The sequence below is a fragment of the Myotis daubentonii genome, chromosome 14 (assembly GCF_963259705.1).
Source record: "Myotis daubentonii chromosome 14, mMyoDau2.1, whole genome shotgun sequence".
NCBI classification, from domain to species: domain Eukaryota; kingdom Metazoa; phylum Chordata; class Mammalia; order Chiroptera; family Vespertilionidae; genus Myotis; species Myotis daubentonii.
Window position 1 is genome coordinate 21,546,336 of NC_081853.1, and position 14,959 is coordinate 21,561,294.

The window sequence follows — 14,959 nt, forward strand, 5'->3', positions numbered from 1 at the left end:
TTTGAAGATGAGGGGGTCTCAAAGTTTTTATCGTGAAACATTTCAAACACTCAGAGAAGTAGAAAGAGTAATAGTACAATCCATCACCAAGATTTAGCAACTGTTACCATGCTGCCATATTTGATTATTCTATGTATTTTTGTCTTGGGCCATTTTAAAGTTAACAACAGACATCATGATGCTTCATTGCAAAATATATTAGCTTATTACAAAGAACAGACATTGTCCAACATTAATATCACATTATCATACCTAACTAAGGCCAAAGGAGTTCTCGAATCTCATTTAACATCCAGACTCTGGGCTTATGTCTTCAGTCTCTATCTCTTTGTATAGAAGGCAACACTTCTGCTTCTCCAACCCTGTGTCTCCAGGCCCAGTGCCTTTAATCCAACTATATCCTCACTTCCACAAGGCCCCTGCTGAGCTCTGGTGATGGGAATTCTAGTCTCCTCCCAGTATCCCTCAAGTCCCATCACAAATGCTCTGACCCCAAGAACAAAGAGGAATATGTGGACATGTCCATTAGACATCATCACAGCAAACACAACACATTTAAGGAAAGACTGTAAGCCATCAATTTAAAATTAGAAATTTGATAGATATCCTTAGGAATTGTTAAACAGTCAAACTCCTCGAACCTAATGTATGCATTGAAGGCCAACATCAGTACACTATAACCTACCTGTATTTTCAGTTCACATCAAAGTAATAGACTGGTGATATGTCTGAGAAAGAGAGAAGAAAGAAGTTCTATAGAGAACACTGAAGGTGGAAAATACAGAACAACTATGAGCCTAATATGGTTGAGCATAGGCTGTGTTGCTCTGAGTGGACATGAGAGCACAGAGCTGTAGAACCAAGCTTGCTAATACATACTAGACCCCAGCCACAAGCAATTTCCAGTGCATTCCTCCATTTCCTCCAATAGTGGACACTGTCTCTACCCAGTTATGGAATGGTTAGGCGTCTGTTCCATCCATCTTTTACCTTATTACAAAGTCTCACTTCTCATCCCTCAGCTAGTAGTTGTGGTTACTCCTCATCATTCTCTGTGATAAACAACTCTCACCCTGACCGGTTTGGCTCAGTGGATGGAGCGTTGGCCTGCGGACTGAAGGGTCCCAGGTTCGATTCTGGTCAGGGGCATGTACCTTGGTTGCGGGCACATCACCGGTGGGGGGTGTGCAGGAGGCAGCTGATCGATGTTTCTAGCTCTCTGTCCCTCTCCCTTCCTCTCTGTAAAAAACCAATAAAATATTTAAAAAACAACAACAACAACAACTCTCCTGTTTCCTCTGATTGGGTGCTAAAAGAATTGCCCAGTAACTATGAAGATCAGAAGATTTTTACACTCCAAGGAACAGCTTAAAGCAGGTCTCCCACGTTTCTCATCACTTTGCATCTATTATTTAAGAAGAAAAAGAAAAATTCCTGGCAGGAAGCAGTCAAAGGCAGAAGTTTGAAAGAATATCAAGAGGGAAATTGGCTCCTTGCCATTAACTCCCACTAATCCCAAAACAAGGACCATCTTTCATCCATGATGTTATTTATTTATTTATGCTAATATTTGGCACTGTCCTAAGTCCTGTGGATGCAATGGTGACCAAGACAGGATGTATATGTAGAGTTTACATTCTAGAAGAGAGACAAGAAATTGAAATGTAAATAAATTAAAACACTTTAGAGAGTGAGAGTAGTAGATGATGAAAAATTATAAGCTGCAATGGGGCTGGGGAATGGGGTGGGAAGAGCAGTACTTTATAGATTGGGTCAGGAAAGGCCTAAGAGGTGACATTTAAATTGAAGCCTGAAGAAGGAGAAGCTATTTCCACTTTTGAAATTATTTGGGGGAAGAACATTCCAGAATGCAAGTTACTTATAAGAGGGTCTCCATGCGCCCTTTTCCTTCCCCGTATGCACCTTTGGGATGGGTGTTATGGAGAAGTAAACTCTTTCTGTATGACCTTTGCAGCCTCACTCAGAACTCTTTCCCTGCCTCTTCATCCATGTCTGCACTTTATCAATCTTTAGCAGTGCTCCTTTGAATGAATCAAGTCCTAAGACATCACACACACAAACACACACACAACACACACACATACAACACACATGCATGCACATGTACAGAACTTGAGTTGAAAGAGACAGGAACAGTAGAAGGTACTGGTTATGCTTCAGACCCAGGTGACCCTATGATTCGCTTCCTCATCTGAGAATTCCACTGACCATAAACACAATCCTAATCCATCACCTCCTAGCTGATCTGCTTCCCTGCAATTATTATCCTCCCCCTCTAACACATTTTGACTCTATCTTCCAGGCTACTGTTGGAGCACTCTACCCTTCCAAATATTGGTGAACTTCTCACAATTCACCCTAATATCCAGAACCCTATACATAGCATAAAACACCATTGGCGATCGGAAGTTAATCTCCCTAGCGAGGGTGATCTCTTCTCCCATCATTCTTTCTTCTCTGAATGAATCCTGAATTTGCTAAACTCTAATTTTTGGGCTGTTCTCTCCAAACATTTCAAGAATATGGCTTTCCCAATGTGGTGTCTTGCATCTGAAAGTTCTTCAATGCCGATGCCCCCACTACCTAGGCCTGCCTGGAAAATGTCAATAATGTATTGCTCAAGACAGGTCAACACGTCCTTATATTTGACACCTTGCTTGGATTCACCAGGCCATATTTTTCACCTCTTCCCCTGCACACGTTTTTGATGGCACCTCCTGCCAGTGTTGGAATTCGTCAGGAATACTACCAGGGCTGTGCACTGTTGGTTCCGTCACCCCAGCCTTTCAGATGCCAGCCTCAGGGGTTGGACCTTCTGTTCAGCTTATGATCCAATATTTGTATAGCTTCTCTCTCATCTCCGTCAAGTTTCTGCTCAGATGCCATCCTCACTGAACCTTACCTTGGACAGCCACCTCTGCCTAATGGTGCTTGGTATTGTCCAACATCACGATACCGCTGATCCTCATTATTTGCAAACTCACCTTCTACTTGCTAAAATGGGTTTGTAACTCTGAAATGTGTACTTCTGCTTTTGAGGTCATGTGTGGACATACGCAGAGAACAAAAGACACATACGTTCACAGCTGAGGGGAACAAGGTCTCTCTCTGCTTCCTGTCTCAGCTCTCATATGGAAACAACTGTGCTTTTTGCAGCCTAGTTAATACCTGTGTTTTGCATTTTTGGGTGACTTGGTGGTGATTTTGCTGTTTAAAGTGCCCCTCCCCACACACACACAGATAGTGCTGATGTGCTGTCCAGGGTCCCTAAGTGTAGGAAGGGTGTAATGTGCCTACAGAAAACCTGTGTGTTAGATAAGCTTAGTTCAGGCAGGAGTTACAGTGCTGTTGCTGTTCAATGGTGATGAATCAGAAACATATACTATATGAGGTGTCTTTAAACAGAAACACACATAAAACAAGGCTATGTCCCGATCGGTTGATGAAAATGTTGTGACCAAAGGCTCACAGTAATCTAATCCTGCCTTCCTCCTAGTAGCAGTAAGCACTCACAATTCACCAATTCAGTGTCTCTGGCATTTTAAATAGAATATAACAGTGGGTAACAAGAACTGGATGTATTTACTTCTTTTTTTATATATATAAATGATCTGCCTCTTCCCAGAAAAATGTAAGCTCCATTAAAGCAGGGACTGTACTGCACATCAAATGGCTATATTTCCCCTCCCCCTGCCTATCACAGTGTCTGACACATAGTAGGTGCTCAATAAATATGTGTTGAATTGCAGTGAACCAGAAGTTGTTCAAAGATAGAGAGTATTTTTCCCTACCTTTGTGCTACTAATGTTTAACCAAGCAACTAGCATGTTGTAAATTCCCAGTACCAGTTGAATAAATGAATAAAGGAATGAATGAATGGACTCAATGTCTGAACCCAAAATAACAGCAAAGCCTGGATTTGAGCTAGAGCTTTTCATCCTGGAACCCCGCGTACTCCTCTGCCACTATTTTAGCACGATTGCCTTATTTGTAACATTATCCTTAAGACAGATTTTGATGCACAGCTTCAATCTTGGATGCATCATTGCACTGCATCTGTAATATGCTCTGGAATGCTCTCATCCCTAATACACTGAAATTGCAAAATACACAAAAGCTTTTCCATGCCCAGGCGAAGTGCATTACAGTACCAAGCAGACATTTTTGATGCAGTAATACAGTGCATCCTTCTTTTCCCAAGGCAAAATCTATTTGGCCTCCATCAAATTGCCCAGATTTTAACTTGGCCAAGCTTAAAGATATTTCAAAACAGACATAGTCTATTTGCTTCAAATAGATCTTCTAGGAACCCCGTAAACCTCTGCTTGATGCTTTATACCTTAAAGTACAAATTAGATTTTTTAAAGAAACACTAGAATGTTCATTGACTGTTTTCATGGCAGAATTGAAAATTGATTAGTCAGTGTTAGCCAGGCTCTCTGGACCCTCTTGGATGTTAAAGGGGGAGAAAAGGATGCTGTGGTTTAAAAGTTACAATGAAATCTGATAGCAATGGTTAGCTTTGTACACAATGGCACCGAGGGGGAAAATGGAAATAAAAAGATGGCAAAGTTCCCACTTTTGGGTGTGTGTGTGTGTGTGTGTGTGCGGCCTATTTTTCTCCTAAGATGCTCTGAGGGCTGACAATGCGAGAGCAGAAGCCCCTCTATAGCAAAAACTCAATACATATTAAGGAAGTGTTACACAGCTCCTAGCCATTAGGGGGAAATGGCCTCGTCCATCCTGACACAGTGCTCACGTTCCAGGCACACGTGAGAAATGAGTGACTCACTCTTGTTGTGTTAAGTATGACAAGAGAAAAGTAGAGAGGCCATGAGAGCGGGGGAAGGGGCACGTTGTCTCGAGGGGTCAGGAAAGGCTCCTGGAGGGAAGGGGCTGGAACCAGTTAAGGAAGAGGTGGTTGACATTGCAGGGAGGGGACAAGTGTGAAGGTTGCGCTTGAAAACCATTGATAGCTCCTTCACAGCCTCTCAACTCCAGCAAGTCTTTGGACATCATTTCGTCCAACACCGTTTCAGTACAATGCAGATGAGAAAAAAATCTGCAGGTGGAAAATCTGAAGGTGGGATCAGGGGGATGGGGGCATGTGAACTCCACACAGACAGTAGTCCTGGCTGAAAAAATCTGAAGGTGGAAAATACAGAACAACTATGAGCCTAATATGGTTGAGCATAGGCTGTGTTGCTCTGAGTGGACATGAGAGCACAGAGCTATAGAACCAAGCTTGCTAATACATATTAGACCCCAGCCACAAGCAATTTCCAGTGCATTCCTCCATTTCCTCCAATAGTAGACACTGTCTCTACCCAGTCATGGAATGGTTAGGCATCTGTTCCATCCATTTTTTACCTGATTACAAAGTCTCACTTCTCATCCCTCAGCTAGTAGTTGTGGTTACTCCTCATCATTCTCTGTGATAAACAACTCTCACCCTGACCGGTTTGGCTCAGCGGATGGAGGGATCAGGGGGATGGGTTCTCAGGTGGGATCAGGGGGATGGGTTCACATGTCCTCCCCATCTGCATGGGTTTTCTCCAGGGACCACAGTTTCCTCCCACACCCCAAAAATGTGCAGGAGAGGTGAACCGGCATGTCTGAATTGTCCCAGGATGAGTGCGTGTTGGGGTGAGGGCCCTGGGGATGGAAGAGTGTCCTGCCCAGACTGGGTCCCACCTTGCACCCTGAGTTGTAAGGACAGTCTCCAGCCATCTGACCCAGCACTGGAATAAGTGGGCTGGAAAACCATTATCTAACTTGTTTTTATTCATCTTTCTCAAATGTATGTATAGCGCACATATATTTCAATGTTTACTATTAGAAGTGTTTTGGGGTCTTTATTTAGAAATCTGGTGATGCTTTTGTGGCCAGAAATATGTCTAGGAACCAAACTCTTGTTCATGTTAATTAACCTCAGCACCAGTTGGTTTCATTTCATTACACATCCTTTCACTTAACGTCAGTTTCCAAGAACCTATCAACAACATAAAGGGAGGACTTAGTGCACCACTGCCTTCAGTTAGTGTTCAAGGCCTTTGGAGGAGCTTCTGTTTGGAAGCGAAATAACATAGGAATTGTGTCTTCATCACTTTATCTCCGGTACCTTGCCTTTAGTATGGCCGCATGCATATTGACTGAAGTAATCACCTGGCCCCTCCTTCCCTGCCAGCCTGAGACCCCACACCCTCTGACTCCCCCAGGTACCTGGCTGGAAACACAGCACACAGTTCCATGAGTCCCTCCTTTCTATAGTCTCCCATTCTTCGTCATCCCAATCGGACACCCATTGCACTGAGAAGCCTTCCCAGACCGAGGGTAAGTGCATTGCCATTTAAGACACAATGAATTGGCCCTTGTAAATATCTTAATGCACTTATTACTCGTGCTGTCAGCATTTCTCCCACTGTAACACAAGTTCCAAGCAATAGAGCCATCTCTGACTCGTCTCTCTGCCCCATGGAGCAAGCACTTGGCACATTTTTTCTAAAGTTTTCTAGGCTGCTGCTTTTCTGTTCTTGCAATGGCACCACTATTGTCTGCAAATATGGTAGACTGGTCCCAGCAGCCTCAATGCCCCATCATCCACTGAACAGCCTCCCTCATTCAACTTTGGTGGAGGGGCCAGTTTACTTTGGGGTTTTCAATGGAAGTCTAGTCTATGAGTTCATGCCTTATCCTTATCGTGTTAAGTAGAAGGAAAAATAAAACAAAGGAGATTCCAGCCCCTTGCTGATGGCACGTGGTAGCCTTCTGCACCTGCTAGAGCGTAATCTGACTATACAATAAATGAGAAAGGAACGAACAACTTGCAGACTTCCAAGCCTGTTTGGCAAGGTCAACATGCATCAGAGTTTCTAGAATTTAATAGGTGTGAAGTAATATTTTTGTTAGATGGATGGCTGGATGGACAGAAATTCAGATCTTGGGGTTTTTGCAAGTGGATTATAATGAATGGTGATTGGGAATCCTGAGTTCTTTAACTGACTGATTGCATTTCCACCCCTGCCAAGTTCTTATGTCAAGAAGTCTGACTAACTAACATAAGGACAAATAGTCTGGCGTTCTCCTGGTAGATTGTGGTGGTAGAGTTGGGGGAGGAGCTGCAAATATGTAGAAAGGTCTCTCTCTCTCTCTCCTTTTAGTTCAGAGTAACCTGCATAATTGTGAATGACTCAGTTTTTTGGTATTCATGTTCTTCATTCGTATTCTTCTGCATCTTTTTGGCTGAATATTGTGCTACTCTTAGATTATAGTCATTTTAAAATGATTTAGGAGAAATCATTACAAAATAAATTCTCTTTAAAAAAATACAGGGAGCTTTCTGGCTTATTTGAAATCCTGAATAAGAACTAATAGTTGAGGGTAACATCTACTCTTTTGCCATTAAGTGATAAGCTGAGGACCATTTACTGATGAAACCAACTAGCAGAAAACAGGTCATTGATTACAGAATTACTAAAAGTATTTCTTTTAGTTTTACTAACTGCAAACTGTAATATGAAGTATCCCTTCCAGTTAAAATATTTATGGCTACAACAACTCTGAACTGTGCTTGACGGGGAAGCCATAGTGGGAGAAGGGCAGCACAGACACCGCTTAGAATGGGTTCCTGGGCAGGTCAGTTTGGGCCAAGTTTCATCAGGCAATAAACCAGTATTCCAAAGTTTGGTCTGCATTACAAATGACTTAACAGGCAGGATCAAGACCTAGGAAATAGGAGGATTCCAAGATGACTGCAGAGTAGGTAGAAGATACACTCACCTGCTCCTGGTGCCAAACCCGATTTACAGCTAAATTATAGGGCAGTCAACCTGAATAACCAACTGAAGGCTAGTTGAACATAAATATAACCAAGGATTTATAGACGAAGCCACATAGAGTCTGGTAAGAAAGATGGAGGCAGGGAAAGGGCTGGCCCCCGCACTCACATGCATCTGCGGAGCAGGTGGAGGGATAGATGTCTCAGTGCAGAAGTCCCCCCACCCAAGAGCATGAGGTCTCAATCCCATGCTGGGATCCCCAACCCAGAGCACCAGAGCCAGGAAGAGGAGCCTACATAGCATACGGCAGTGAAACTCAGTAGGGATTCCGTCTTCTTGGGAGAGAAGAGAGACTGCTAGAGAACCAGGCGCCATCTTCCCAGGATCTGGCACAACTATTGTTATAATACCAGCCTGGGGGGTGCACTGCCCGGTCCTACAATTACTGGGGATACCACCGTGCACCCAACAGGAACCTATGTGATACACTTTTTCTGGAGAAGGTCTTGGTGGAAACTCAGACAATAACTGAGCTGTGTAGCTTTGGAACTGGAGCCATTCTTCCCAACCTTGCATGCACAGCGTATCCTTCCCACCACCGGTGGCCCCAACCTGCTAGGCTCAGTCCCACAAGGAGAAAGGACTGCTGCACAGAACTGGGTCCTTTGGAGTGCATTTCTCTGGGAGGCTCTTGTCCTGGACTCAGATGGGCACTGGGCTGTGCAGTTACAGCTGCATTGGGGGCATTCTGACCTGACCTGCAAGCTTAGCCCATTCCATTCCCTATAACTGGAGACTAATTTGACTGGTCCTTCTGACAACTGGTGGTCCCACCCTGCTGAGCTCAGCCCTGCAGGGGGATCAGAGTGCTGTGCAGAGCTCATCTCCCTGGGAGGCTCACGTGTGGGACTGAGACAAGTGCTGGGTTGTGGGGTTGAGGCGCATGGGAAAGGGTATATATTGCCCACCTGTAGGCTCGGCTGATTCCACCCCCAATAGGACACAGTTGTGATCTATCCTCCTGAGTCCAGATGGCCCTGCCCTACTGAGCTTGCAGAGGTTGGTTTCACTCAACCTGAACCTGCAGCATGCTCCTTCCAGGGGAGCTAGGGTCGGAGACTCTGGCATAGACTGAGTGGTATGGCTCCGGAATAGGGGCCACTTTCACCCCATTGAGTGCCAAGCCATGCTGTCCCCCAAGTAGAAGACCCACGACCCCCATCCCCCTGATCCCAGTCACCTGCCCTGTTGAGCTCATGCCTTGTGGAAGGGTCTGAAGGATGTGACCAGCTTGAGCCCATTCTACAGTCTCTCCACAGGAGGCTCACAAGGAAGACCAGGTGACCCCAGGGAGTAGCAGTGTGGCCAACAGGAGGAGGCGGACCTCAGGGTGCCTTGGAACTTTTACGGATCTGCCCTGGTTCAGAACTGGAGGAAGCTGACCATTGCACACAGCTTGGCACCTCCCATGCCTACCCAGGCCCAGTAGAAGCAGCCACAAACAGCAAAGTGTGTGGTAGCTCTAGACAGGTAGCCCAAGGTCGGTTACAGGGAGTGTCTGAAATCAATCTGCACTGGAACCCCACCCAAGTGGACCCAGAACCAACACAACCAGCAGTGGGCTTCAGACCACACCAGAACACGATCCAACTAACACAAGTGACACACCCAAAGGGAGATCCCAGCAGGCACCAGACCCTGCTGCAAAGTGGCTCATACACTGTCATCAAGGTCTATCCTTACAGTCAGCCAGCCTGAGGGTTAAACCCATCCGAGAACAGGCCAACAGCACTCAAGACTCAACTGCAACAGGAGGGAACACACAACCTGCACAGGAGGCATTCTGGGAGCCCCTAGCTCAGGTGATCAGGAAGATTGCACTACTGAGCCCCAGAAGAAAACTCCAACATAAAACCACTATAACAAGTTTGGGAGTCATAGCAAATCTAGATAATACACAGTGAAAACACAGCAGGCAGACAAAATGGGGAGACAAAGAAATATGCCTCATATAAAAGAATAAGAGTAATGCCCAGAAAAAGAAATAAATGAAATGGAAGCAACCAAGATACCAGATGCAGATTTCAAAACACTTATTATCTGGATGCACAAGCAATACTATTTATAGTTTATAGTAGGAGTATGAAGCCACCTTGGGAAGGATGCAAACCAACATCAGAATAGCTTTGGTGGGTGGAGGAGGGGAGGATTGCAGTGGGGGTGGGGAAGAGGGAAGGATTCCCACCAGGTTTTATTTCCTCAGGATGGACAGAAGGGCATCCGCAGCACAGATGTCAATATATCAACATGTGTTGTACTCTGGACTGTGATAGACTATTGTTTCACCTTTTGTGGATGTTTGAATCACTTCATATACACCCTTATACATGTGTACATCTATACATACACATTTAATTTTTTTAAAGAGCTCGAGAGAACACATGGAATAATGTCAATGGACTATAGAATGCCTTCTGATTTAAAAATAAAAAAATTGAATATGTGGTGGGGGAAAGGCCTGTTTAATTTTACTTATTCAGTGTTTCCCATAATTCAATGCTTCTTACCCCTGAGACTTTCCCCCTTTTCTATTTTTTTCTTCATTTCTGATCATCTGGATTATACAAGTTTCACAGACCACACTTTGAGAAATGAAATTTTTTGAGACAAAAAGGCTCAGAAAAAAATTAAAGAGAACACCACCAGTTCACTGAAGTTAATGTCAGATTGAGTTTGATTTTGACCAACATGAAGAATAAGTTGGAATGTCTGACCTTTCTTAAGTAGCAAAGGCACAGCAGTCATTCAAAAGCCAGGGTCCACACTCTGCCTCCTTGTAGACATCACTTCAAGAGATGCTGCTTTGAGAACTACTGATGTAGATAACGTAAAATTCAGCAGGGGCCATACCTACTGCTTAAAACGTATAACTTCATAAGAAAAAAATTCCAGCTATTTCAAAATTAAAAAGTCTATTTCACAAGTGTTTTACTGCACAACTATTTTGAGCAAAGCATTTTCTTTTCTAGACCATAAACTGCATTGCTATTCAAATAAATGGAATTATTGGATACCACAGAAGTACTTATTTACTCATAAGGCTATAATGGTTTAAAAATAAACACTGTAATACATTGGACATTGATCTGAAAAGTACAAAAGTTGCCATCCGAGAACCTGCACACCATAGTACTGTTTTGCTGCAGTGCTCCTAAGCTATCCTGAGAAGGCAGCATGCACCGAGGGTAATCATTTGTACGGCACTTTATAATTTAAAAATACATTTATGCATTATATTACCAGGTGAGAAATGGGTATTTCATACATTCATGCAATTCATAGCCCACAGGGTGACAATTATTCTACTTATTTTACAAAGGCCCTGAGAAGTTCAGTGTCATTGAACTGGTCTAGGTCCCACCTCAGGTAACTGACAGAGCTGAATCAGAACCTGGGTCTGTGAAGCCAGACCCCTCCCTTGTAAATTGGGGATTATAAACAGCACTCACCTCGAGGCTCCTGGAGAACACAGGATGACCCATGCCAGGCATTGGTGAATTTCCTTTATCATTAACACTTGTAACTTCTTAAAATGTAACTTCATCTTGATTATAGTTTAATACAAACCAGTGCTCAGCTTTACAATGCAAGGGCAACACTTTCTCACTAACTTTTTTGCCAAATACTCTTCCTGGGTGTTTTAAAGTCACCTGTTTGAGGAATTTCAGATGTTTGGCTTTTTTTGCTATACAGTTATACTCATATAGAAAACAATCTTGATTAGTCACAGAGAGATGGTCTCAGATAGTTAGGGCAGTATAAGCTTCTGGGTTGGTTTGTTCCGCCCACCTTTGTCCTGAGGACAGCTAACACCTTGGCATTTGACAAGGCATACGACTATTTGTTGCCTCTTTCCCTTGGGGTTTTCTAGCTATGACACTATAAACAGGCTTCAGAGTAAAAGAAAAACAACGAAATCTTTAGAAAGTTTTTCTTCTTATACTCAAACCAAGCATTTTGTTGAAGACAATGAAGGCTGCGGTAACACAGGGGACCTTTTTAGAAGACTCAGCAGGATCATTGAAGCCATGTGTTTAATGAGTGAGGATGCATCATCACCAGTCTCATGATCAGATTTCCCATGCAACCCTGAATTTCATGTAATTCTATTTTTCCTTTAGTTTTAGCTAATTAATACAACACGATTTATTAGATAAATGAGTCTTCAAAAGCCAGCATTTCTCAGGAGTTTCCAAATTGTGAATCCAGAAAATCAGAGCAGTCTTTTTGTAGAGTGTAGATGTGCTATATTACATCTGTAACATACTGGCTGCATCACTCAAAGTTTAGATACAAACCCTCTCTTAGTGTGTTCTTGTGCCTTCTCTGTTCCTAAATTTACAGATAGATCCCTACTTAAGAGTTCTGGAAGAATTCTTGCTACTTGTGTGTGTTAAATGAACAGTACTATGTAGAATCTAGGAACAGGAAGTAAAATAAATCATCCGTAAATGGTACATGAATTTACCTTGTGTCCGACAGTGGTGGGTGCAAAACTGCTAAGATTTCATGAATACAGAGCATACCACCTCACAGCAACTGTTTCACCTGGTACTGAGAACCAGGGCATAACGCAGAGTCATACCTGGGGTCTTGGTGTCTGTTTCCAGCATAAGGACAGGAAAGCGTCTGATTTGCTCACCAGCTGCTCATCAGTGCCCAGCCTCCTGGCTGGCTGGTGGCAGGCAATCGGCACGTCTCTACGGAATAAATGATTGAATGAGTGAGTGAGTGAAGGCGAAATCACTGTACCCAACAGAAAAATTATTTATTCTACATTTAAGGTGGGGGGGGGATGTAGGCTGTGTTGAGGCACGTGCTAGATTGAAGTAGCTTTAAACCTTGATGAAAATAGGTCTGCAAATTACCATTTACAACTTATTACGATAACACTATAAAAGTCAATCTATAGTCATTTGACTCTGAATCGGAGCTGGAGAAGGCACTTTGATTGACCTAATCTTTGGTCAACCCAAGTCAATTCCAGAGATGCGGGACAGATCTTTCCCAGGCAAAGGCCTTTTATTATGAGAAGGTCTGGGAGCAGAAGACACAACAAAACCCAGTGCCACATGGGTGGGCCCTTTACTGGTAAGCTCGGGGCTGGCTAATTAGAAAGCATGATAGCCACTGATAATCTTGCTAATGTTACAAAGCATCCAGTGGAAGGCTGGAGCCATCTAAGAACAGAGAAGAAATAGTCACAGGCAACCAAAGCGATCGGTGTGTTCCTCAATGGTGCATCATTTCCATTTTTACTGTGCACCCAACTCATCACAGATATTATAATTCTGCTTCTGCCTTTGCAAATACAGGGTCATGGCACCACTGACTTTTTCACATTTTTCTTTCAGGCCCCGCTGCAAAAAAGAAGTATGTCAGTTATAATAACCTGGTTATCTAAGCTGTTCCATGCCTTGGGACCACGGAGGAGGCAGACCCTCAGTTATTTTGTCATCCAACCTGGCATAGGACTCTTTTGGTCCTGCCCGCTGCCCATCACTGGAGGAGCATCCTCCGCCGGAAGACCAACGTTAGAGGATCCAAGTGTCCTACGCAGCTGCTTTATGAAATATTCCTACTTTATCTTGGCTTAATAAGTCACTGGCATCAGCACTGCCAACTTGGCTGCAGTTCTGGACCTTCCCTACGGAAGGGAGTGTTGAGACTCAAGTCCCACCCAGGCTCTCTAGGACGAACCGCTGAGAGCCACAGTGACTGTTTCTGGGGCTGACCCGTCTTTCTACGTATGTACTTCCAGGTTGCAAGGTTTTGAAATTTTCTGTACAGTTTGTGAGGACTTTTGCACTTTGCCATCCGATGTTGTACCTCGGTTCACTGTTTGTTTTCAAATGCCCTGTTTTCATAGAGCCCTATTCTCTCAGACGGCAAAATATTGGGGGAAATTTTAAGATAAAATTTTCAAAAGATCTAGGCGGACTAAAATATATATTTAAACCGCATACACACATGACTGTACTAGGTATAATTATGATTATAATACCATCGCAAATCATGTTATTTTTTTTAAGACAAAAAGATACTTAAAGACCAATAACTGTGCTGATATAGTAGGTCCCACCTATCGCTCGATAGGTCACACAAAAGGAAGGTAGAGGCTGAACTGAATAGAGGTCTTGTTTGGAATGCATGCCGGTAATGTATTTTACAGTACATGTTAATAATACGTTCAATATTTGTATTTGTGTTCTCTTCTGTTATTTTATTTAGGGTATATGGATATTTTGCAATAATTTTAATAATGATCGAGCTCTTTGAAGAAAAGAATATGGATTTTTCATGTCTTGAGGTTTTGTTCATGCCCCCCTATGACTGACCAGTGTGATAAGGACTTTAAAAAAAAAGCATGTATGTTTTTTACTGTTTGTAATAAGTACTTTCGTTAATCTTGCTGCTTATGTGCCAATTTAGTGGAAACACACCCTTGCTGAAAAATTCCTTCTTTCCATTCTCTTTCAATTCTGTGATATTGTCCAAGAATGTATCAATAAAATACTTTGGTTAACTTTTTTATTTTCTGCAGTAACTATTTTTAGTTGTTTTTCCCCTTTCAGTTACAGTTTATTTTGTAAAATCTGAAGTTAGGAAACAATGGAGCCCACAGTTGTTAAAGGCACAAGCCAGAGCCCACAGCTGCCGCCAGACCTCAAAGAAAGGAGCTCTACAAAGCCCACACATTTTGTTTTTTCATAATTGAAGTTGAAGCCTGACAACCCTCCACATTTACTCAGCAAGTCACCTACCAAAAATACAGCGAAAATGCCAGAGGGAACGGGAAAGTAAAGAAGAAATACTAGTTTCAATAAACAGCAACCTGGGGACAGTTGAGTGAAAAGATAAATCTCTCCGCCAAACTTAAAGGGCATAAGTGAGTAAAGATAACTAACAAAGCATGTGTCTATATTTGCAAACAGTTTCTGTGGCCATATCGTTGATGGCAAGATTAAGATTTGAGGCTCCCAAATCTCAACACTAGGGAATACCCTCATGAGTTAACTAACAGTAACTTGGGGGACAGAAGCACAAAAGACTATTTGCAGAATGATATTGGTGCTTAGCACTCAGGGATGGACCCCCAA

The 14,959-nt window shown here is 43.1% G+C and overlaps 1 protein-coding gene across 1 annotated transcript in view; it reads left to right on the forward strand.

The window, feature by feature from the left end:
- Positions 1-14,391, forward strand: part of GRM7 (glutamate metabotropic receptor 7) — a 754,621-nt gene extending 740,230 nt beyond the window's left edge. Inside the window, exon 10 of the mRNA XM_059662903.1 lies at positions 13,214-14,391. Within this exon, the coding sequence (XP_059518886.1) occupies positions 13,214-13,263 (50 nt within the window). The 3' untranslated portion in view covers positions 13,264-14,391. The remainder of the gene's footprint in view (positions 1-13,213) is intronic.
- Positions 14,392-14,959: the final 568 nt, after the last annotated feature.